Source organism: Rhea americana, unplaced genomic scaffold (genome assembly GCF_003343005.1).
Source record: "Rhea americana isolate MKP2758 unplaced genomic scaffold, rheAme1 scaffold_2, whole genome shotgun sequence".
NCBI classification, from domain to species: Eukaryota; Metazoa; Chordata; class Aves; order Rheiformes; family Rheidae; genus Rhea; species Rhea americana.
In genome coordinates this window covers 6300791-6326523 of record NW_028186149.1, presented here as the reverse complement: position 1 = coordinate 6326523, position 25733 = coordinate 6300791, and the positions used below count along the sequence as shown (strand labels likewise).

Sequence of the window (25733 nt, the reverse complement as noted above, 5' to 3'; positions counted from 1 at the left end):
CCCATGGTGGATTCATGATGTTTCTTTAGGCTTCACTCTATAGCTCATCTCTATTTTAAAAGCACCATGAAGCTTCTTGAGAGATGAAAAATTACGTTCAAGCACTTTATATAATTTTTCCCTTACTTTTACAGGAATGAGCGGTTAATAGCATCTAACTCTGATATCCTATTTATCTGAATACTTACATAGCTCCCATCATTACAGCATCCAAATGATTCACAAACCTTAATGAATATATACTCACAAAACTCCTATGAGGCAGGAAAATGTTATTATTCCCCAACTAAAGGGGGAACTGAGCCATAAAGAGGATCACGTGGCTTGCCTAAGAGCAGATAGTTCGTACTTGAATCAAACTCAAGTCTCCAGAATTCCAGTTCAGAGTAACAACATGTCTTTATAAACTGCTTCTAGGCTCTGGTTACATTTAAAGTAACTTGCTACAAAATACTAAATTCGCTTCACTTTTATTCCTTTTATTTCTATATAGCTGCTAAGTAAAAGCTGTAACTAAACATGCTTTTCTCATTTGTTATTCACAGAACAACCTCAAGAATAAAAACTACCTGTATCAAGTTAAGCAGTGTGTCCTATGAAATCAAATATTTATGTCTATGTTTTATGCACAGAATGAAAACTTCTTGCACCAATTGTTTCATCTATGTTTGTTCTGTTAAAGAAGTATAACGGCTGCGTTTAGAAAGCTCAGTAATTTCTTGTGAAACAACATTCTTGATTCTTCCATTCCTTGTTTGTAGTAACGGACGAGCAGAGACCACCACATTCTCAACTCTAAAAGGGTTCTACTTAGCTGCCTGGGTCTCACCTTTTACCCTATGTCCTTCATGTCTTTAGCGCTGATGTTGTTGTTCTTTCACTATTTTTAAAAGCCTATAAGGATCAGGCTGAGGGTCAGCTGTAAAATAATCAAAAACACTCCTACTGTTACAAATATGTGAAAAGCACTCAATTTAAACGCTTGCACAGACCTATCCTATTCATCAATGATTATTTTTATACATTGATTTAGTGACAACAAGGGCCACTGAGAGCCCCTGCCATGCCAGCCACAGTATTAAACTTCAGTATCCTCCATCCTCATGTCACTGTGTTTACTGTCTTGGCCAACACAATCTCACAAAAAATGAAAATCTATGCAACCTATTTTTCCCTCCCTTCTGTAGCCCAGTGGTTACAATATTCCCCCAGGCATAAAAGAAAACAAACCTGCCAATGCTGACATGCTGCCAAAGAGCARCAAAGACCATAGATGAGATGAAATAAGTAATAACTCTGCAGAGTGAACTGGTATGGGACCCTGATTTTTTTTAATTTGACACGTTACAGACATAAACTGAGTTGGAGGGATCTAATCTGTACCATCAGCAAGAGCAATGGAGCAAGTCCAAAATTAACCTGGGTTCAGGTCTCCTCCCTGAGTTTTCTCCCATCCTTTTATGAAATGAAAATGTTTTAAGAAATTCTAGCAGTAATAGGTATTATCAGCTCCACAATCTGATTAATACATGTAGAGCACTTTGAAGATGATACATACTGCATACTATGTATTTCCTCTCAAAAAGGATTCAATTCACTTTTATACTGACTTTTACCATATCCCAGAATGCATAAATACTATACCTAACATACACTCTGTTATTCTGTACATACTGTTTGTATATGCACCCACAATCAAACGTGCCTAACACTGTTTTCTGGCAATAGAGTCAACTAGCAGGGGAAGACCTGAATGAAAGGCTAAGTGAAAAACGTTTACTCTCTAGAAGAGCAAGGGCATGTTCAAACAGTTCCTTACACGTATGATCATTAGGATTATGTTAGTTCTTGTAGGCCAAGAGCATGGAGTCTGTTACACTAGTTTCTCTATACAGATAGATGAGCTCCCACACCTGACAATGTTCCCTAACTCTACTGAATTTCGCAGTACAGGTGTAACACACATTTCCACAGTTGCCTCACTGTCAAGGCACAGGCATATGCACTGCTACAAACATACAGGTACAGTACCAGGAGACATTGGAAAAGAATGCAATATCTGAGGTAAAATATATTAGTAATTTCACAGTGTTGGGCTCAACAGACCAATGTGGTCCGAAAAGCACGCCTACATTTTTTTCCTCCAAGCATCTATTCACACATCTATTTTATAACATCTTATGTCTTTTCCCCACAAAAAATCTATTTACATATATAAGTAGTTCTATTTTAATTATGATTCATTTCTAAGGACAACTCCTAGCTTTCAGGCCTATTACTGTGATTTCATTAGTTGTACTTCATTCTTTAGTAGTATTTCATTCAGTAGGCATTGCTAGCAATAGGTAAGATAAGAAAAGTTAAATTTGGGCACTGAAAGCCCAAAGAAACTTCAGTATATTTGGAATTGCTCTTCTCGTTATAGAAATAATTTTTTGAGAAGAAAGGGAATGAGAGTGTGTACATGCTGGGAGAGAAGTGTGTGAGGGCAGAGGAGGATGAAGTGGGTGCTGGGTTTTAGTCTAGATGCCAAACCAAGCTTTAACCACCAGTTGTCACTGAGGATCCTCTGACAGCTTCCGTGAGAACAGTTCAATGCATTTCACTTAGTTGTCACTTCTTTTAAAAACAATGTTGTGTAATGTTGGTGTGGAATAGAAGCTGAATTTCACCACGGATATAGCTACATTTCAGTGGTGGGTGAAGTGATCCCAGCAGACTTTGTAAAGCACTTTGGGATTCTTACAGATGAAAGGTGCTATATAAATGTCAGGTATTGTTATACACCACTTAGGAGAAATGTTTCCACTTATTCCTTTGGATTTACTGTTGAACATTTAGAGATAATAGTCATTGCTGATAATAGCAGTAAGAATAGCATTTTGAAGGCTGCAGACGGTGTAGATCGTACTGTATTCTGCTTTTCCGTGAGATGAGGTCGCATACTGATAAGCAGGAGGATTTTTTTGACAATACAGTTATGGAAAAATAGCTGTTTTTCACATTACATGGTCAAGGTGCAATTGTCAGAGTTATTTACATGGATGCGTCTTTTAAAGCCCAGGCTTATTGAACAGATTCAGCAAACAGGTAAGTTGCTTTGATGATGATATTCAAAACGGTATAATAAAATAAATGCCTACAGTAGGATCATTTGTTTTATTTTATTATCTCTCTATATTTAACTTCTACTTATTCATTTTTATTAATAGATTTTATTCAAATGCATGACAGATGTTTATTCTAATGCTTACTCAAGCAGTAGGCATAAATTTTGTTAAAGAGACATTCCACTGTTTATCCTAGCGCCCTTTGGGATTTTGTTTTTTGAGTTTGTTTTTTTCCTACTTTATTCAGCATAGTAGAAAACTGAGCATAGTATATAACTGATTTTTACTGCAGTGTAAAAGGCAGACAAGTTTGCCAGGAGGATTAGTAATTTCAGGCTGCTTGTGTTCTCCCTTAGATCTCTTTTTGCTCACAGCTATAATCTAACAAATCAAATGGCTCTTATAATGCAGGAATACAACCCAGCCCAGGCAATCCTCTCAACTGAGTAACACCCGGATATAAGACTCACATTCCCTCTTCCTCCTCAGCTTCCCAAGTCTCTCTTCTCACTGATTTCTGCCCTCCAGTTGGGACTCCTCATTGACCCACAGTCCCTATCACTGCCTCATTAGCTACTCCTGAGCCTCTGAGAGGCAGGAGCCTAGCTGCATTAACCCACTGACTGCTGCTCACCAAAAGCTGCCCTGAGCCTTTTGAGAAACAGCTTTGGCTGGGTAAAAGCCAGTAGACATCGTTGTTCAGAACTGTATGCTACATAAGAAAATAAGTCTTCTCTGGGGATTCATTTTGTCAAAACCTTGGTCTTAATCAGGCCTGTGTGTAAAGGGTCTTAAACGAGCTCTAAGGAAGCCATGCAAGCCTCCCTCCTACTCCCAGGGTCACCAGTACAGAAGTATAGAGGCATTGCACAGAACTACCTCCTCCCCTCCCAAGCAGCCAGCAAGCGGCGGTTCCTGGCTAGCCTGGAGAGGTTAGCCCTACGAAAAAGGGCTACGTGTTTAGGAAAACTGAACTTGCTGAGAGACATTTTATAATCCCATCTCCCTTTCAAGAGTGCCAAGCATGAGCTCAGTACAGCAGGGGACCATGCCCAAGGTGTGCAGGATTGTGGTCATGGCTGTATGCATCCTATGCAGATTCCCAGAAATCCACTCTTCCTGCAATAAGGGCATCTAGCTTCAGAGGCTCTGTTTAGAATTACCATAAAAGATCATAGTACATCTTGGAGGTCAGTGGGACCATAATTTGGCCATGTTAATGTATTTACTCTTGCTAATTGACTTTACATCTTTTTCATTTTTTCCATATTGCTGCTTTTACCTTGTTCTCTTCCTGAGGAAGCTTAAGCACTGATCATCATAAAAAGAAAAAAAAAATCAGAATTCTGGGAAGAGCATGATGCCACACACACAGTGAAGAAAACAAACAGCCAAAAATCAGAAACACAGAAGGAACCTCTACAGACTTAGGCAATGTAGTAAAGTGCAACATAGGCTGCTATCTGTTTYTTGGGCTATGCAAGAAATCAACAGCTATAATTCCTCCTTAAAGGATTAAGGATTTTTTAGTGGAAAATCTAGAATGAAACCAGTGAAGTAGTCGGAGATGTGAATCAAGACACAAGGAATAGACTTTCTCAAATCCTTTACAAAGGGAAATTTAAAGCTGAAGTATCATAAATTTTCCCCAACAAACTTTCCTTATACACAGGCTTAAAACAGCACAAACCTAAAACATGAAATGTCTTTCAAATATCAGCTCTTCTCAAATGATATAATAGTCTTAAATATTTAGCTGAATAAACAAAGAAATATAGTAACACATGTTCATCATCTCCAGCCTTACATATGATAGATAGTGAATTCACCCAACTCTTCTTAGAGATTTCTTTTTTTTAGGTAAACCACTGAAGAACCTCTGTAATTTAATCACTGGCCACTGCAAATGGCTGACTGCCTGTTAATTGCTTGGACAACTCCCAAATTGTCAGACCAAAAGACCACCCAATGATTCATTGGGCTGTCACTCCATATAACTATAGCAACAAATATAAGAAACAGTGCCTGGAATGAATCTTCCCTTGTGATGTCTTTTCTGATGTTTTTTCTCAGTATGCAATCCATTAAATCGTTAACAACTTTTTTAAAAGCTTGAAATCTTACTACTGCAAATCTCAAGTTTCTAGAGAGAAGTTACACTCCAAAGTTATTCTGCAMAAACATAATTATGGAAAGCTGTTTTCATATGTTTCAAATTTCTCAGAGATTCCATATCATATTTACTCAGTTTTCTTGATTCAGCTTAACAAGTTTAGTGTGAGAAAAAAAAATGGTCAAGTTTCTTACTGTACAATCTTTCTCTCTCTCTTTTTCTTTTTACATACAAATGCAGCCATCACCCCCACAAGCCTTACAAAATTCTGAAGTAGGGATGTACAACCATTCCATTCCACTGACAAAGAACTAAGACACAGGAAGTTGTTTAAAGTTTTCCAGAGCTTTAAAAAAAAATATATTCTTTAGAGCTCATAAACTATTAGCAGTAATGTGAACTTCACAATTTGAATTTAAATGCACTTTTGCTTGCAAGGCACAAAGCATTCTCATAACTACAGTAAGTATATTGCCAACATTTTAGAAGAACTATAGCAAAGATATTTATATTACTCAAACAGTGGGATCATTTTGAATAAATCCAGCAAAAAAGTATGTGGAATTAGGAGACCTTAAAGTAGCTTTCTGGCAATTTCTACTTTCTATGATGGAATCCAGAACGTTCATGGAATCCATATAGTGGTGAGTAAAACCCACAAAATCTCTAAATRTAAATAGTTAAAATGTTTTTGCTCCAGGCATGTGTTTATCTGGAAGAGATTTAAGATGAAATGCTTTTCCCATTAGCACTTCCCCATGCAGCATGTGCAGCATCCTACTCACAGTAGGCAGCACAGACTGACCTGGTCATCACAGTTTTCAGATGAGACCTACATTCCATTACTGCTCATTTACCACCATCACTAATTCTGCTTCTCCTGACATCACAAAATTGATCAGCCACCAATTCATACCTTCTCTTTGCTAGCCCTCTACCAACGGTCTCTCTGTGAGGAATTTTCTCCTCTGAAGATTGCCTGTCTAAATGTACCTGATGAGATGTTGTACTGGGCTGAGTTTTCTATGTCATACTGCGCAAGAAGGGCAAAGGGATGTTCTCCCAGCTTCTGCACAATGCTAGAATGGACCTGTGCWCATCTGCAGCTGTTGGCAGCTCTGCACAGAGGAGGATGGCTAAGCACTGCAGCCTGCCCACTCTCCCGGACAGCTGTGCTGCTTCTGTGCTCAGTGTGGACTAAACCTCCACCAGTGGCATTCCCAGCTTGTCAGACAGGGCCTGGTCTGCACTGCCACAAGTACGGCAGGCTGTAAGATGTGCAGGTAATATGGAGGCTTCAAAATAACCTGCAAAGGAGAACTTGTAAACACTGAGAAAACTCAAGAGAGGACTGTGCACTCCAAAATGGCCAAAGCAGTCAATGACTTTATTTCTTGGTGTTTCTTTTGTTATTTTTACTTCTATTCTGGAAGTACCCACAATGGTCAGGAACAGGGAACAGGTACAGAACAGACACACATATCCTACCCTGAGGAGCTTAGACTTTAGTTTCGTTACCAGTACCACCTGCCATTTGTCCCACTGGTAACCAGGATCCTATGGAATGAGAAATGCTGTCTATTAGACATTTATTCTATTACTTGAGCTGCTACTGGTTAAAAAGCATTAGGGGAACATGTACTGATTTACTACTTCATATTATAGCTTACTAAACCACTACCTTTGGCTTCCAGCATTTAAACAGTATTTCCTATTCCAAAGAACTATTTTTGTGTGCGTGTGTGTGCGCGCGTGTGTATGTGGCCATACCAATGAAGACTTCCAGTCATGTGTGTTACATCTACTTTTATCTACCAGGGCCTGGAAATGATTGCACAAAGTCCCCTTAAGGTTTCAGCTGATGCTGCAAAGAGRCAGAGGCTGTCGGACAGCTTTGATTTTGAGTCTTGGTTTCATTGCTTCTATTTCAAAACMTCCTTCTACTTCACAGCCAAAGTAAATGGCAAAGTACAGCCAGTTTCACACTATGTCAAGCTAAAGAGATTTAGACCCTCACAATGTACTTTTCAGGATAATTGATAGTATTTTTTATAAAGCACTATGCTTAGTAGAGCCCATAGCACAAAATTCTGCACTGTGCATCCAACTATCTTTCTCAGTCCTTCCTTCTTGTCTTCACAATGGACAAAGATACCTATACTCACCAGTTTCTAGCCCAAACATTGGCTAGCTGCTTGCTGCTTGTATTCCTGAAGGGAAATAAACATGGGGACTATCCCAGTAAATCTTAACATTTTTGAACCTCCATAAACATCTTATGCCTCCTCAAATCTAACGCAGTAAAAAAATACCAACAACTTAARTTTACAGAAACAAAACACATCACAAAGAACTGACATCTATATTCACACAGATAGATATGACACATTGCCTTTTAAATGCTGATACGATGATGTTATTTGCTGCTTTAAAAGTGTATTTAACTATGCTGATATCCATCTTCAAAATAAACATGCCTTCTGTTCATTCATGACAATAATATTCTTAAACATAGTGTTACAGAATAAGCTCAAGGAAAAGCTGATGTGAATTTCAAGGCTTGAGTGCTGCTGCCATCTACATGGCAGGAAGACTATAAACCAAAACAAACAACAAAAATGTGTATGCTGTATTTTACTGGGCCAATCTATATTACTATCTGTCACAGTGATTACAGAAAATACAGTTATGATTACAGAAAATACAGCTATGAACCTAAATACCTTTATATTACCCTGAGATAATGTGTGGAAAATTCACAACAATGTGAAGTACCATTTCCCCAAATCCTTATCATCAAGACGTTGACAAACTTTCGGGATAAAATTTGAGATTAAGGAAAAAAATGATTATTTTACTAGTGCTGGATATCGTTAATGTTTTTCTGTTGAGTATTAATCTTCCAAATGCTGAAAAGAATGAATCTCTCAGTTGCTGTAAAAAAGGAGAGAGTGAAGTACTTAATTAAGCCACACATATTATTGACTTTGGTGATGCTATTTTTCATGCCTATTTTAGTGAGAGTATTCCTAGATGAAGAAAACTAGCTTTTACCCCTAAGTTTGCAAGACACTCATCATAAACTCAGACTGCACAATTCTCTCTTCTTCAACTAAAGGTTTAGAAGTATATGAGAGAAAACAAAAAGTGTAATTAAAATTTATCACATGCACAGCCACATCCTAAAAACTCTAAAAAAGTTGGTTGTTTCATATGTTTAATGTTGCTTATTACTTTACAGTTATAYTTGTACTTACCCAGGACTCTCATATTCACAGAAAAATATCTGCACAACATACGCCCTCCTCCTGGAGCACAGCTCTTCTTGGACACATCTCAGACCTTCCAGCAGGCATCATGCACGAAACAAACTTAACCATGGGCCCCAGTAATACAATCTGAGTTACTGGGTGAATTTTAGTTGCATCTAAATTCAGTATTACTTCTTCAGAAATTAATGGCATTTTGAGATCTGTGAACTCAAATTATAATGCAACTCAGTCTCAATCTAATTTAAAGAACTTTGTGTTGCAGTTCAGATCACACATTCTTGAGAAAGGAAAAAGGGGAAAATTAGTCCTTCAAATTCCTTCACATCCTTTTCACACATAAGGAAAATGACCTGCAAAATTCATCAGAAATATTCACTGTGAGAAGTAGGACTTTGTCTTCACAGATCTGCCATCAGGAACGTTTCTGCTTGCTAACTAGTCAGCACTGGCACAACGACTTCTTTGAGATCCAGCTCACTTCCCTGGCTTGCTTTCAGATTAACATGCTCTTTTCAAAKGAAATAAAAACCTGGAGAGAGGTAATGCTGGTTATCATGTCTGTTCCATTCTTTTTAGAAATTTCAACCCTTTAGCTCTATCAGACTTGTAAGATCATTCCCCTTGCTAGATCTCTGGTGCTGCTTGGTGCTTGCAGAGACACATCAATTTTGCTAAAGTATCTTTTTTTAAAGAAACACTGACTCTTTTATATATATTTCAAGCAGTATGCCAACTTGCTTTGAGGACATCTGTCATCAAGTTGGTGGGGAGGTGCACTGTTCAACTAAATACAGCCTAGAAATGGAAGTAACTGATTTCACTGACCAAACGTTAACATACGTAAAAAGTACAACAGAGTTCAAAATATAATGTTTGGATTTGGAGCAATAAAGGAACAGTCCAATGGTTAGAGATGTTTCCAAACAAGAATCTAGGTCAAGTGACCATTTAACAAATAAAAGTCATTTGGAAAACTCAAAGTCCCCCAAATCAAAGAGACATCAACGAGTTTTGGTTTGGTCTCATATTAAATGACCAATAACTTCAAATTTTTTGATAATAAATTGAATTTTGAGTATAATTTTAAAAACTGCCTACAGGATTTAAAAGTAACAGCTCTATCCAAGAAAGATCCATGCACATGGATCTAATCCTAAAGCTCCAATTCCATGCTGAGATAAAGCTGATGTGAGTGTGGGTTGCTACCAGAAAGAGGTGTCTCTCCCATCTTCCCATCCTGGGCTGCTTGTTCTTTCTCTGCACCTTGTTCTCCAGAATTTTTATTACTATACCTTGACACCAATTAGGGCACCARTTGGGCTGCAAACCAACCTCACAGAAAAATAATAGCCACATTTCAGATGGATTTTACTGCTCTGATCTGGGACACAGCCTGGACATATAAGCACTACTGCAAGCATAAGTGAGGAGCAATAAAAGCACATGGCTGGGGTTGGGAGGGATTGTCCTGTTCAGTGACAGGCTGTCCTTATACTGCTTAAAATGGATCATGAAACCACAACTTGAGCCATGCAGTTTAAAAGACCCCATGACTTTTTTTTTGGGGGGGGGGGGGGGGGGGGGGGAGGAACAGAGATTGAGGCTATTAAGCAGTACAGGTGTTTTCACTTTTTACTTTGTATCTAAAATTTAGATAATTATTCTAAAATATTAGTATGTTATTTTCCTTTTGGCAGGATTCCTTCAATGTAATACAATAGAAAAATATATTCATAATTACCTTGCAATTTCGTTGTAAAATTGATCTCTATAAGGATGAATAGAAACATACATCAGAGTGCATTACTAGAAAAAAAGTTTCCTCAGCTATTATGACTTAGAAGAAGCAATAGCAGGAAATTAAAATGTATTTTTGTCTACAGTTTTAAAATTCTCAGACTGGTGCAAAGTGATTGTTCTAAGCAAGAGTTCTTCTTCAGCACATCGTGTACAGTTGGATATTTGAAAGACATCCAGATAGCATGAGAAATACATTTGCTTTACTGCAAAAGAAGTGCACCTAATAAAAAAAGTTCCTGTCTTACCTTACTGATACTAGTAATTATAATTAGCACAAAGCACGCATGAGCATGTGCYAAACACCAATCATCACTGCGCAAAGCATTCCACAGGGTTATCCGTACTGGCAGTCTGTTGATGTACMCTGCTTTGCAGAATTAAAGACAAGCAATCAAATACTGTGTTGCACAAATGTAGTTGCTACCATAACAATACTGGATGTCACAGACAATGTTGGTTCCTTGAACTATGAGACCTCTATGACTACATCAGTTTTTTTAAATATCAAGCAGCAACAGTTCTAAGGAAGTTTTTTTTCCCCTTTGTACAAAGAACAGAGCTGGCCCAAATGAGCAGGTGCTGATGTAGAGCAGTAACATTTGCTGTGAAGGAAAATGGACTTTTCAATGCTAATGGAAGATTACTGTAGCAAAATAAAAGTGACTGTTGACAAGGATTATAGCAAAGGAAAAAGCACGGTCCATACTTTATTCTCCATTTAGATTACTGTCTACAAGGTTCCTATAGTRCTAGCTACATTTACAATTTTATTTTTTACTTTCTTGATGTTTGTATCTCCTATTTAAATCTCAGTTGAAGACATACTCTGCTCTCAGTTATACTATGCAAGTGTAAGTCAGTGATTCTATTCCAGTCACCTGACACAATAAATGCAACAATGAAGTCAAACCACACAACAGCCACATTGCTTAGTCTCCATAATTCACATACAAGCTAACATGATCAAAAATATGTTTTAGAAAGGAAAAATTCTTCTAAGAATAGTTTTTGAAACATACCAAATGTGCAACACAGTGACTTCTCTGTAAAAGACATTTTCTGCACAGTATTTACAATTTCAGAACAACAGCTTTAAGTATCTTTATCTTCTTTGATTACAACCTATTTTAATCGCATATTCTCTAGCTGAATGAAAACTGAAATACTAACTCTCAGAATGCCGCTCTATTAAACATTTCTAATGACCCTGCTGCCATACTGTGCATTAGGAAGCTCATAGGAAAAAGCAGAAAAAGAGGACTTCACACCATAAGATCCRTATCCAAAAGAGCATATGCTCAAGGCCCCTTGCCTTCACTAGCACTCTGACTCTTGGCAATACAGAAAGTGTGCTTGCCACTTTGAGTGCCTTTCTTTATCAAATCATCGTAAGCCCCTCACAACTTCAGGTGATATTTCTGAGTCTAATAAACTGCAAATATTTTCCAAATCTTATAAAGAAAATTTAAAAAGGATAAACATGTATAGCTGCTTTTCCTAATAAGCATAAATAGCCATTCAATACACCGCATCGTCTCAGAGGAGGGCTTTTATGGGCTTCTTCAACCTCGTATTGGCAGCCACATTTCCACAGAAGAGGGTGCTGGCAGTGTTTGGAAAAAAGGAAAATTTACATTTTAGACATGATCACATTCATAATTAATTTCCCATGATGTCTATGCACACATGGTTGTTTATATTTTAGTTGCTTTTAAATATTCCATGATTAATTAAAAATGTAAATTTTTCTTTTAAATCCAAGCAAACATTAATTTTCAAATTATTTCAAATGTATTTGTTTTTACTTAGTTTTAAAAGGTCATTGGTAATAAAAGTAACATTTAATTATTTAAACTAGTTATATGCAAAAGGATATTCTAATTAAGGCAAAAATTTATGGTATAACAACATTGTAAGATTTGGGATCAATATCTAACTTAGTGAAAAAGATCTAAAATAAGGACTTGATATTTTCTATGTTAGCAATATCGAAATTTAATCAAATAAATGTAAAATCTACTTAGTGTTGGAGTTCTGCATTGAAGTCAATAAATCAACCAAAAGAAACTGATTATGCAGAACGTATTTCTTCTGAAAATGAACTGTTAAAGGCATATGATAATAAATACAACAATCTATTCCATGTCCACATCATGTATTTCCTATTTCTTGGCTGTTCTTGTATATCTTCTAATTCTTTCAATTAAGCAGGGTTTTCTAACACACCTTGCAGGAGCACACCTTAGATATCCAAGGATGTGGCTTCATGTCATCTGGAAAAGAAATACATTCATCTTACTTAATGATTGTACAGTTTGAGACAATAGGCAAGATTTTCTTAAAAAAAAGACCCTGACAATATTTTCACAAAATAATAAAATATTTATAATTTTGGAATTATAAAAATAAATTAAGACTTTCAGCACCAATATTCTGTTGTTAAAAACACCACGATCTGTCTCCAGAAAATTGTTTATATCATAATTCATACGTTACAAAAAACAACGTGGAACTCGGAAGAGCTCAAGGGAATGGACAGCCTTTTCCAAAACATTTCTCTTGAACTGCCTCCTCCTTATTCTTCACCTTTTTTAAAAAAGGAAAACTTCTCAATGGATCAACAGARAGATAATTTGTTTTACATCAACAATTATTCATGCAAAGAGCATTTTCAATTTATATACATATCTTTTCAACAGAACTAATCCTACAATAACTATGAACTGAAGTAATAGGAAGATACACTAATACAGCATTATAATTTAGTTGTCATGGTTTATTAGAATTCCACAGAAAAACACTCTCAAGCAAGCAAGTTTTACCCTTATGATTTTTTCCTACTTCTTGTATGATAATATTTACAACCTGAATTTTAAAAATTACTTGTATTAGACATTCTACAGAACACCGCTTAAATACATACAACACTGTTCATGAGTAGAAGAACACAGAGAAAGAAGGAAACACACACTATTCTTTCCAAACCTAATGGATATCTACTTCTCAATTTATCAAGTTACCCATTTTCTGTCTATGTATGTATGTCACAGACACAGAGATATATGTTTTCTTTAAGTCCACTACGTAATCTTTCAGTTTTACAGTCCAGTGTACTATACGATGAGTCACGATACCAGTAACTGAATGCTGATGTGACACAACACTGTTATCTACTGCAGAGAAATTCTTACGGACTTAATTTCTGGAATAAATCCTGACCACTGTAACTTTTAAACATCACTGATGAGCAGGAGGGGTTAGCAGTGCTTGTGATCAGTGGGCTGCCCTTCTATTGCATATTCCTCCTGCTTCATGGATCATCATCAACAACCTCCAGCACTCCATTCCTGGATCAGTCCTCTTTTATTGCTACCTTTCTACTGCTCTTTTTATTGCTACCTCAGTTTCCATCATGATGCAAACACTGAAAAGGAAAACCACATTTATTTAGGGTGTTGCTTAGTTGAAAATTTACTGAAAACTTACTGAGTATTACTTTTCACCAGCGTACTAGATGTGTATGTGACATGGCACTGAAAGTAACATACTCTCTTAAGTAACATGTAAGAGTAAGTGCAAGTTGTTTGGTAACAAGATAGTCACAGTTTTAGTGCTGTATATTTAAGCACCTTGTGGCTATTGTGAATTTGTTGTTTTCAATACTTCTTCTCATTCTCATTTCTACTTGCAGCAGTTCCATCTCTCAGACTATATTTCAGAGAGGGTCAGAGATCTCTCCCACGTCTGCGTCAAGGTTTTCCTAGCACAAGCAACTAAGCAACTATTGGGATTTTCACTGTTATCTGTAATACAACCCGAATTTCATTCTGTCCAAAAAAGTCAAAAAACAAAGAGTGAACAATTTAAGAAGGACAACATTTTTGGTATGAAGGAAGAGAGAAAGAGAATGAACTGTAGAAGGCATCAGGTGACTCAGATACTACCTGGTTACTGMAGGCCACAGGCATACAGTGGTCCACTACCATCTGCATAGTTTTCATCCAAAAGACAGAAAATACTCTGTAATTTCAATTTGCAGTTTTCAAGTCAGTTTTCCATTAGAGAAGCTCAATTTCCTTTTATTATCAATAGAAGTAATAGTCTTTTGCCTGGTCTACCATAACATCTCTATTGGGGGATACAGGAGGGCAAGGTGTATCTGCACCTACATTTTTCAGCCTGTGTTCAGCTCAGATCTGCGTTTTTTTTTTTTTTTTTTTTTTTTTTTTTAATAGGAGCTATACTTTCAGAAGCTTCCTTAGTGGGACTGCACCATGTATGGAAGCTAAGACATCTCAGGCTGTGTTAAGCCTTGCTGTATATCTCTCAGATTTTGATGAATGAAATTCAGAGCATCTCAAGTCCCCTTAAAAYCCATCTTAAACAACTTCCTCTGAACAGGATGATCTGCCCTCTGCATATGCCTATTTTTCACTATTATTTACAAAAGAAAACTCACGTGAATAGCTCAGACCTAAGAATCTAACTTAGACACATTCACTCAGTTTTGGACTCTTTCTCAGTTTGTCTAAATGCAGAATACGACTGACAAAGTGGAAAACATGGCTGGAAATGTTGTTATTTTTATTGAAGAGGCATCTAAGCGATAGCAAATTCTTTATGGGGGGTTGATATGTTTAAGAGTCAAGTTCTACAAAAGCTGTTGTAATTCTTATCTGATTATTATGTTTAAGGCCAGAGCAGAGACAAGTTTCAAAAGCTTTGGCTTTGCATGTCAAACAGAAGTAGTCCTCAGCATGTGGGGAAAATGGCAGTGATAAACCTACTATTAGGCATCTGGGATAGAAGCCCAGCATCTCCTCTGTGTGCGGGCTAAAATAGACACGAGCCACTATCACAGATAATGGCAGCTTGTAGGCACACGAAGGGAGCAACTAAAATCCATTTCACTTAGACAAGAAACTGCAGTCTGATATTTACCTTTGTCCATCACATGTGAAAAGTGTTTGCTGTGAATTATCCAAGAGAAAAGTGCAGGTTGAGGGGTTTCATTACCTATCTGAGAATAGTTCAGCTCACACTTTGAACACAAGAAATCACAGGTAAATCTCAGATTGGTGTCTTGTTCCCGCTATTCATCAGAGTTTATGCCTTTTTCTATTATTGAGGCCTACATCTGGGGCAGCGTGAACACGTGCAGTGTGAAAATAAAATAAGCAGAGTAGGCTTTAGGTGATTTTAGAATATGACRATCACTCTCAAGTAACTCTCAATCTAACATTCAAAGTTAGAGACTATACCAGTCACCATTATAAAAGACAATGCACAGTTATGTCCGTTAATAGCTGCTCTATACATCCGTAAACTTACTGATTTGGTTAGGACTTGTAATAAAGCACTCTTTCTAGGCATAGCTGGAATTGGAATTTTCCTCATTAAAAGAGACAGTAAAGTCAATATATTTCTTAACATCACTTCTCTGTGAAATGTATATATGACCATATATTGCATGTGAAGTGCAAGACATTCTGCAAAGCACAGATACTGAGGCAACATTTTAATAAAAATTTATAAATGGAGTTTGTAAGTTTGCCCAGACTTTGAATGTGTGAAACAGATTCTAAAGTTGCAGGTTTCACCAAAACAAATGTTGACCTCCTAGATGCTCTCAAATCTCCTCCCCGCTCCCCCGCCCCCGAAAAAAGTTAAAGCATCTGAGAAATAAGAGAATAAATCATAATCATAAATGTTATATTCTTGTTTAAATGTTTGCTACTAAAAGTGGTATGTTTCAAGTAAATGCATTCTACTACCAAATCTTTCCTTTCAAACAAGGGCTTCTGTCAGAAGTGTCTTAATTTCTTATCACAGAATTTCATCCACACAAGGAGCAATAAATAATTCATGTTCCTAGCTCTTTGTTGTGTGTCCCTGAACTGCACAGAGCTGGAAGGCTGACAGCTGTGTCAGGACAAGCACCAAAGATCTGACATGACAAGTGACTAACAAGTTTCTTTCAGTCTATAGTGAAAGAAGACAAYGGCATAAAGTGCAAAAACGAAATCCTGAAACAAAATGAAACCGTTTCTTTCTCTTTACCTAAGTGTTTGCTATGAGCTTATTTCCGACCCATAACCTCTGGTCATTTTATAGTACTGCCCAACCCCCTTTACTCCTCGCATTCGCCTGGCCATTTACGCCTGTCCACGGATCAATATGAGCAATTCTTGGAGAAATACGATGTCTCCATGACAACCAAGCCACAAATTCTCAGTGGAAAGCAGTGAGACCAGTTCTGAAATCTCCTGAGGTTTTCAGACCTATAAGACAAGATGTCTTAAAATGCAGGAATGGACAGAAACAAAAGCTAGAGTAATTCATTGTTTATTACTAGTTTAATGATGTCAGATGGACTGAAAAGGACTCAGTTTTTAAGTTTAGATGCTTTATCAACATGTATTTTTGCCAGTCATTATTCACCTCCTGACAGTTTTTTATTCTTTCCATTACTTCAGACAGATATGCACAACCCAGAACTGGAAATTTCAAATTCCTATCCAAATATGTACACTGTGCCACACAGACACCTTGACACACAAAATAATTTAAATTACAGTTAAAACTAATGTTGTCTTTTAAGTTACATTAATTATCACCTGAAGTGTTTAGTACCACCTTTGTTCAAATTGTTTCTCACTTCAGAACAGATCAGTACTGAGAATAGCTTCATTTTTGCCTATAATCATTCTAGAAGGGGCTACTGAAGGAGGTACTATGTACCATAGATAGTTTGATGTAGCTGAAGTAAGGAATTAAACTTGTTTCCTTCTCAAGTAGATTATTCATTTCTTTGTAAATCTCATGCTGCCTTCAAGCCAAAGTGGCCTTAATACAAGAGCGTACTAAAAGGAATATAGAATTACAATTCATTGGTTTCAATTATTCTATAATATACTATTGTCCATTTCTGCAGAAAAGATGAAAAGGGAATGTAGTTCCAATCAGGTATAAGACAGCAGTTGAACTCCCAAGGAATCTTCGAGGAGTGGAGTGCACTGAAATATAATCCCCCAGACACGGGTCCTATCTGGGTTTTGAGATGACTTAGGGGACCTGACATGGATTTCAGACTGCACCCTTTGACTGAAAATTAAATCTCAGCAGTGTTCCTTGGGGAAGGATCAGGGGACTGCTGGCAGCTGCCCCCTGTCAGCACAGCCTGCAAGATTTGGAAATCTCTTAACTAAGCTGACAGGCCACAGAGACGATGAATCAAAAATATGATACACGGATCAGCACACAAAGATGCAAGAGGGTACACAGAAACCAGATAAAGTAGGAAAGGAAAATATCAAGTGAAAAAAAGATGTTTAACTCTTTCACTAATGACTACTATGTACAGGTTACATGTATGGTGTATGTGAGTCACTCTCACAATTTGCTTAACAGATCTTAGTATTTAATCACACTGAATGTTTTTAATCAGCTATGACTGGAGACTCTTTATATTCAATTGCTGCTCTTCGGGATTCATTTAATAAATTTCTTAGATATTCCATAGCTAGAAAGATAATGAAGCTACATGAAGATAAATTTTTTAGACACCAAAAGGAATGCACATTATAGATGTTCCTGTTTTTAGCTGAATCAATGTTAAAAGCCATTAAAATGAAATAAAGATTGTGAGCTGATTTAAAGAAAAGAATCAGGCTATTTAATACTACCAATTTGCTTTTCTCCAGAGATACACTGTTTGAATGTCCACTGCTACACTCAACTGAAGTATATACAGTCCTTCTAATTTTTCATAATCTCATGCTACCTTCAAAGGGTCAGACATTGTACATATATTAACTAAGCAGTGTAGTCCAAAACTAATTATAATGAACTAGTAGTGTCAGCTTTCTTTTTGGTCATAAAGCCTTTATCCTTTCTAAGACCTGAATTCTTGATGAAAGAGGAAAGGATAACAGCTCCACACTGTGACCCCTGGAGGTGACCATTAATTTGACATTGCAGCTGCTAAAAAGGAAACAGCATTACAATGTGCTTTTCTTACAGGCCCMAAAGCTGTGTCAAATTTATCTCTTGATACTTGGTGACTACCTTTAAATGGCTCTCACCTGGACTCTCAGACTCTTCCAAGACACATCTGTCAGGCGTATCCTCCACATCCTGGAAGTTTGCTGAGCTTGAGCTCTTGTCATGCTTCAGCMCACTGACTGTAGTGATAAAAGAAAAAATAAGGGGAGGGCAAACTGTAATATATTCAGATATAAACACTCCTGCTTTTCTGTAGATCTTCCAATGATGAAGATATAATTTGTAAGCACAAACAATAAACTGAAATAAAACAGAAACTCAAAGTACTTATATGAAATCATACCATAGTAGAAAAATACAAAGACATGAATTCATCTGGGCAGAAGTTTGGAGCATAGCTTAAATATGATCACTTTGAAGCCTTTTTACTTTCCATGACTTTTTTTGTGAGACAAAAAAAAAAAAAAAAAAAAAAAAAAAAAAAAAATTGCTTCAAAAAAATCTGAAACAGTACAATTACTTAGTAGTCATACAAAGATCTTGGCTGTTTCACCAAAGAAGAGAGCAAACAATAAAAAAATCAATTAGGTGGTCTTGTAATTACTGGAGTCATTAATAGGCAAAAGAATTATACTAATTTTCAGATGAAAATACGTTGTATATAACAAGCTACAATGTATATAAAAATATAAAAATAGCCAAAATTGCAGTTTAGCAACGATCAAATTTACTGTCTTCTTTACTTAACTGCTAAAATGTTTACACTTCAGAATAGGAAAATATTTTCAAAAAAAACAGGAATCTGTCAATATAAGAATATTTAATTCACTTGGCTTTTCAAACACATCCCACCTAAGTTTTCCTGAACAGAATGGAGCTATTCCTCTTGTCATTGCCAAATTTCTTCTTCTGCTCTGTATCTCCATTCTRACAGAACACATTGCTTGAAGATAAAATACAATTATTAAACAGCATATTACAGAAGAAAGTAGTAAAGACTAGATCTCAGTCTCTTAGACCCATTAAAACTATTAGCAGATCTCATCCCTTACGGCAGGAGTGTCTAGACCTTAGTCTTCTGATATCTACAAAACTAAGCAAGGTTTCAAACTTCCAAACTAATCAATGTAGACGGGGATGTCAAAGCCTATGCACAACCCCAGTGTAGTTTTGCCCTGTATTCAAAACACAAACTTTGCTCCCTTACACCATTATGGATTTCTTTTACCAGATGAATATTTGCTAAAGGGCTGCTTAATATAAACACCTATTTAAATTTCCCAAAATTATAAGACTATTCACTAGGCTTCAGGGAATTATTCAGACATGAAGTCCTCAAATGACACATATTCCACTTCAACGCTCTGCCCTTCTCATCAATGTACAGCTGTTTATCCCAGGTCTGCAAATGTTCCACCATTCTGGACTCCTGCATCCTGCACAGAGTCCACYTGAAGCAGCTAGAACTTCAAAATAATGGTGGAATTAGACCCTTGAAAATACAATACTAAAATAGAACAAAATCTTAAAAGCTGTGAAAGTGATAACGCACATCCACCTGAAAAAATGCTAGATTTTGCTTAAAAAAATAATCTTCCTCATGATGACAACTAAACTGTAAATAAAGTCCTGCACAGATAGAGCAGGAACACTGGTTAAACTTCTCATCTTACAAAAAGCCTGTAGGCTTGTATCCACAGTAGACTTATCCACACAAAGAAGAGATTTAACTCATGCTACTGCTATAGACGAGTTGATATGATAATCTGCATGAGGTGAGTTCACACTGAAAAACAACCTACAATAAATGAGGAATGCTCTTGTTCACACATACTATGATATTTTGAAGAACAAATGTCTCCAAAGATATCTATGTTTTTCTGTGATTTCTAAAACATCCAAATAATTTTCAATTCTACCAGTTGAAGGCCAGGAGTCTCACTTCCAAAAGAAAAATTGGAAAATACAAGTTGTGTGATACAGTTTCAAAGAAAAGTTTTTTGTGCCATATGTTTTAGAACATTCTTTCTAAAACAGTTCTTCCCTTTAARTACTCATCTCTGCTGTGCTGAGTGATAGATTGAGTCATTACTGCTGTATGAATGCAAAAGTCAGAACTTCAGAGAAGTAGAACAATAGGAAAATTTCCAACACAGAATACTGTCATAAAAGGGAGAAAACAAAAAATGCAGTCACATCTCTACAAAGAAATAAAAAACATCACCAGAGCTGTCTGCTTTAAAAAAAAAAAAAAATCATAGCAATAACCAAAACCTCAGAACTGTCTTTTTGACCTGAACTTTTGTCTTTTTGGATCTGAAGCTCGTGACTTTGGGATCAGCAGTGAGGTCTGGTTTTATGCAGTAGATTGCTGCAGCGGTATGTTGCTCCAACTCTCAGTAACCATTTTTTTCAAACTATTAGTATGCTTTTCTTGGGCCAAGTTATAAGAGGCTACATAATATGAGTTTAATCCAGGCAAGGATATTTCAATGGCAGAATCTGTTTGGTCTTGCACAACATCAAGCAGGGGAGATGCATTCACAAAGCCAGGCACTAGTCCCAGTAAGAAGATGACACACGTGGAAGTCAGTGCTGTATWTGTTCTTGAATGAGACCAAGACAAAGCTGTTCAAGCGCTCTTTCTCAGTCCCACAGCTTGTCAGTAGGAGCCATATGGTTTAAACTGACCTGTTTGACTGTGCAAGAACGTACCGGATTCAGCTAAGAGGTAACTAAGGCACCTCAGTGTAATGATAGCTGCCTCTCAGCTGAGGTGCGTGCCAGAACACAAACTAACTTCCACACAACAGTGTATTCAAAAACTTATAGCAGAGTAACCACTTGGATTAAGACCTAGACCAAACATGCAAAAGAGATATACTAGCGGGTTTTGCTAGGACATAGATATAATGGCCAGGAAAGAGAGCACCGAGTCAAATATGATACCTAGATGTAAGGAAGAAGTAGCTATGATTCAGAAAGGTACTAGAGAGGGTTTGGAAGAGAAGATTAAGAGCTCTATTTTAGTTCTTTATTTTGAGATGATGACAAATATCAGAGGGAACATTAGACAGGTTGAGATCTGATACTGAACAGACAACAGCTAAGAAGTAGATCCGCACAGATGAGATATGTCAGAAGGAAGGTGTGAAGTGAGCAAGAAAGAGACCTAGACAGAGGCCAGCAAGATTCCTGGGCAAAGCAGGGGATCCCCAGTTAATACATTTAAATATAGATGACAGATAAAGGGAGATTCCAGAGAGGATGGAGTTATACAAGACTAAGACAGACAAGAGAGTAAGAAAAAAATAAAACAAGCAGAGCTGAGGTTGGCTGACAGATGCTAGAAGATGATGATGAAACCCTGGCATTAATAGCTGGGTAGAAAGGACTCATCAAGCACAGTTTTAAGGGTGAATAGCACAGATGGAAATTTTCCTGAATCCTAGACAAGGAGTGCTAGAAAARAGCTGCTGGAGAATAAGATTCTTGAGGAGAGAGGAAAGGATAGCAGGGAAAGTGGATGCTTCAGAACACCAGGAGGCAGGAGGGGATGGGGTCGGTGGGGGCCCCTGGTGCAAGCGAAAGGACGTGTACCTTAGTCTTGTCAGCTACCCAGAAGTACACAAATCTCCCTAGATACAATTCTGACAAATACACTTCACAACATCCTACTTTACAAAGTTGCATAATGAGTGTACACAGGGAAAAGAAAGAGATCTAGGCAGAGGCTTTCAAATCTATTTTCTTTTTTAAACATCACATGTCATGTGCTCAATTTGAGGAAGGTTCCTTAAAAATATCATAAAAGACAAGAGAACAAAGGGAACTGAAAAGTTAAAAATAAGAGAGGAACAGTCTGGCCCAAATAAAGAGTGAAAGTAAAAAACAGCATTATATAATCATGGAGAAAACACCAGGACTTAATAATCTTATAGCTGACGCCTACTTTACTAAATTAAAGTATCTCTTATGGGAATAGCATTTTATGCTCAAATGTCAATAGAGGAAATATTCTTATGAATAGTTATAACCTGTACACTGACAGAATTTAAGAACTTATTTAAACATAAACAGTGTGATCTTTATTTATTCCAAGGCTGCTCTGTCCTATTTTGGGTTTAAATGGGCCTTAAAATTACTTTGGCTACCATTGGAAAGCTAATTTGTGTAGCCAAAGTGATGTAAATATCTGGAGCCTCAAATTCTCAAAGTCAGATAGTGAGTGCAAAATAAAAATTTCTGATACAGTAACACCAATGATTCTTTCTTTCTATTTGGTGAGCCATAATTTAAATTACTACGTGGATAGTATCAATTGCCCCTGTTAGCATAAAAGTAATGCAAAAGGACTTTTACTGAGGCAAATGACCTTGAACTTAGCATATGAATATGACATAAATCTTCACAGTACAGAATCAATCTTGAGAATTGTAGGATTTTTTTTCTACATCTTAATAAACTGTTACCAGTTGTTTAGTGAAGTTGACAGCCATTCTCTTACATTACAGTGCTCAATTAGAAAAAGACAGTCACACAACTGGTCATACAATAATCATAGGTACAGAACTTAGTATAGCAAAAGGATATCGTAAAATCATAGTATTCAAGGAAATATTTGTGTAAACAGTTTCCAAGTATTTCAAATTCCGCAAAATAACAGCAAACTGTTTCTAGAAAGAGACCACAGACTGTATGAAAGACTAGGCTGTGTGTGAAAAACTTTTAAAGGAAAGGCTGTCCTTTGGGATATCCTTACAACAATTAATCACCATCATTTATTCCTACCTATTCTGTTTAAACTCTGAAAAGCGTTGCTTCAGTCTGGTCAGAAATATCACACATTTAAGCCTAAGCACCTTTGCTTTGAATACCAATCTTAAGAGGGCAGACTTACTGGAGAAAAAGACTGCATAACACAGTGAATAAACCAATTAGTATTTTTTTGTTAAGATGCATTTTTATTTTGATAAGGGGTGTTAATAACTTAAAGACAGTATACCTAAAGCAAGATGGTATTTGTCATTCAATATGTGACAATTAAAAACAATCTGATGGGACAACAAGAAATAGTTTAATTGAAATATTGGGCAAGGTAGCCTATGGGTTATAATTACATTTAAGGTCCAGTACAGGATATAGAGCAACCTGATCTAAATAAAACAGCAGCTCACTGCAAAGCAGAAGAAAAATGTTGGGAACGTTTTGCAATAAATTGATGAAACAACTGTCCTGTAATGCTGTAATGCCACTTCTGGGATCTACTAGTTTCTACTTACTATACTGTACCTAAGAAGCTAGATGGAGAGCTGGGAAATGAATGGTTTGAATCATATTAAAAAAAANAAAAAAAAAAAAAAAAAAAAAAAAAAAAAAAAAAAAAAAGGCACATTTCACAGAACACCTGTATCTTCTCTACCAAATGTCATCTGATGTAGTGTCCTGTCTCAAACAGGGTTTAAAAGCAGATGCCTAAGGAAGAGTGTAAGAATAGAAGAATGACACAGTGCTACTGCACCACACAGTAATGCTGCACCAGTAATTTTTTCCCAGTCTTCAGTATGAAACTCAGGGAATTCTAAAGCAAGAAGTACTTTCTATTTACATTTAGTAACTCACAGTACATCTCTTCTCCACAAAATTCTGCAGCCTTCTCTTAAACATGTATAAAATTTTCACATCTTTAACTTCCTGCAGTGGGAAGTTCCAGATTTACCACACAGATAGCCATCTCCTCTTGTTTGTTTGCATGTGTCCTTATTAGCAACTCCCTTATCTTGTACGAGAAGGGGCACATGTACGACACCCGCATAATCTCTCCATGACACCCCTGATTTAACAGTCTGTTGCTATATACTTTTTCATCTGCCTCTTTTCCAAGCTGAGGATTACTACGCTACTTAGTTTTTTTCCTTCTATTTTTAAGCCAATGTAAAAGGAGATGATATTTTCGCTATTATGAGTAATGCAGAAAGCATTCATGAAATGGCAGGTGAAATACTAGCAGTATTTGCCATAATTGTCTAGAAACAGAAAAAGCAGATAATGAAGTAACCCAGTAATGCCAATATGGAGCACCCATCCTTCCACTACGGTGCTAGCATTCCCAGCTGAGCATTGCGCCTGCTGCACAGCAAGGCAGMAAGCCTGGGAACATATCCTGATGGTACCAAAGCTAAGGCGAGCAGAAGGATTACTTTGCAAGTCTTGCAGGTGCTACTCCTGCTTGCAGTGTCTGGGCTAGTGCCTGCTGTGTTGCCACAGCATGATCACTGTTGACTCATGCTCAGCTTGGGATCCAGATTCTCTTCTGAACAACTGTTACTTTGCCATTTGTTCCTCCGCTTGTCTTTGTGCAGAAGATTAATTCTACCTCAGTGTAGACCTTTGCTCTTGTCCTTATTGAATTGAACCCTATTTTTCTTGTCCAGACTATTTCTCAGGCCATATAAACCATTAATTCATCTCACTGACAAAAGATATCAGTTGTTGGTCATTTCATAATTTTTAGTGGCAATTAAAAAACCTGCACTTTTTTATATAGTTGCCATTTAATGGCGAATATCTGGTTGTTATTTTTTGATTATTTCTGTGATTAATTGTCACACTGGCCCAGCTTTCATTACCTTTTGATTTAGAAGAGAGATTAAGAAATTAATCTGGAGAAACACTTACATTAGCATTTTAAAGTACATATAGCAGAGTATGGAAGTTGGAACTATCTTTGAAATAAGCCAGTAGGGAACAAGTCAAACGGGAAACTAAAGWAAATTAAATCTAAAGCTAAATTAAAGCTAAATTAAATCTAACACATTGAATACAGAAGTAGGACCTATTACTAGTAATCACACTGCATTGCTTAGTCTGGTACTGACAGGGAAATGGTGATTTTCCTCATTTTAAATTTTTGGGCTCTGACAAAGCTTTCTAAATGGATACTTCAGCCTCTCCAGAAAGTCTCAGTAAAATGCAAGGAGTGGAAACACCCACTTGCATCTCTAACTGGAAAATACTGGACTTCCTAAGTCTTCCAAAATACCACAAACTTTTGATTATGAGACAAAATAATGAAAATTCTCTTTGGCCCATGGGATATATGACACAGAGACCACCTGTCTGGCACCAACATTTAGTCTTAGTAACTAGAAGCTTAAGTCCACTGGAACAAGAGGACCAAAACTGAACAGAATAATGTAAAAATTATTAGTAACATGAGATTACAATGTTATGTGGTTACCTTTAATTTGTCTAATACACTTAAAAATGCATAAATATTAAACTAGACATCTGGAGCAATCTGGTCCACTTCACTCAGTGAAGACTCATTTATCGTTAACAACATGGCAAAAACGTATGACTTGTGTGCTCTGTTAAATCATACGAAAATGAAGCTCATTCCAAATACTAAGTGAATTGCAACTACGTGATTTT

At 36.8% G+C, this 25733-nt stretch overlaps 1 protein-coding gene across 1 annotated transcript in view; it reads right to left on the bottom strand.

Annotated features, from left to right (window-relative positions):
- Nucleotides 1-12405: 12405 nt before the first annotated feature.
- Nucleotides 12406-25733, bottom strand: part of WDR72 (WD repeat domain 72) — a 115865-nt gene continuing 102537 nt past the window's right edge. Inside the window, exons 18-19 of the mRNA XM_085303706.1 lie at nt 18380-18478; nt 12406-12568 (exon numbers count right to left, since the gene is read on the bottom strand). Coding sequence (XP_085159832.1) covers nt 12513-12568; nt 18380-18478 — 155 coding nt within the window. The 3' untranslated portion in view covers nt 12406-12512. The remainder of the gene's footprint in view (nt 12569-18379; nt 18479-25733) is intronic.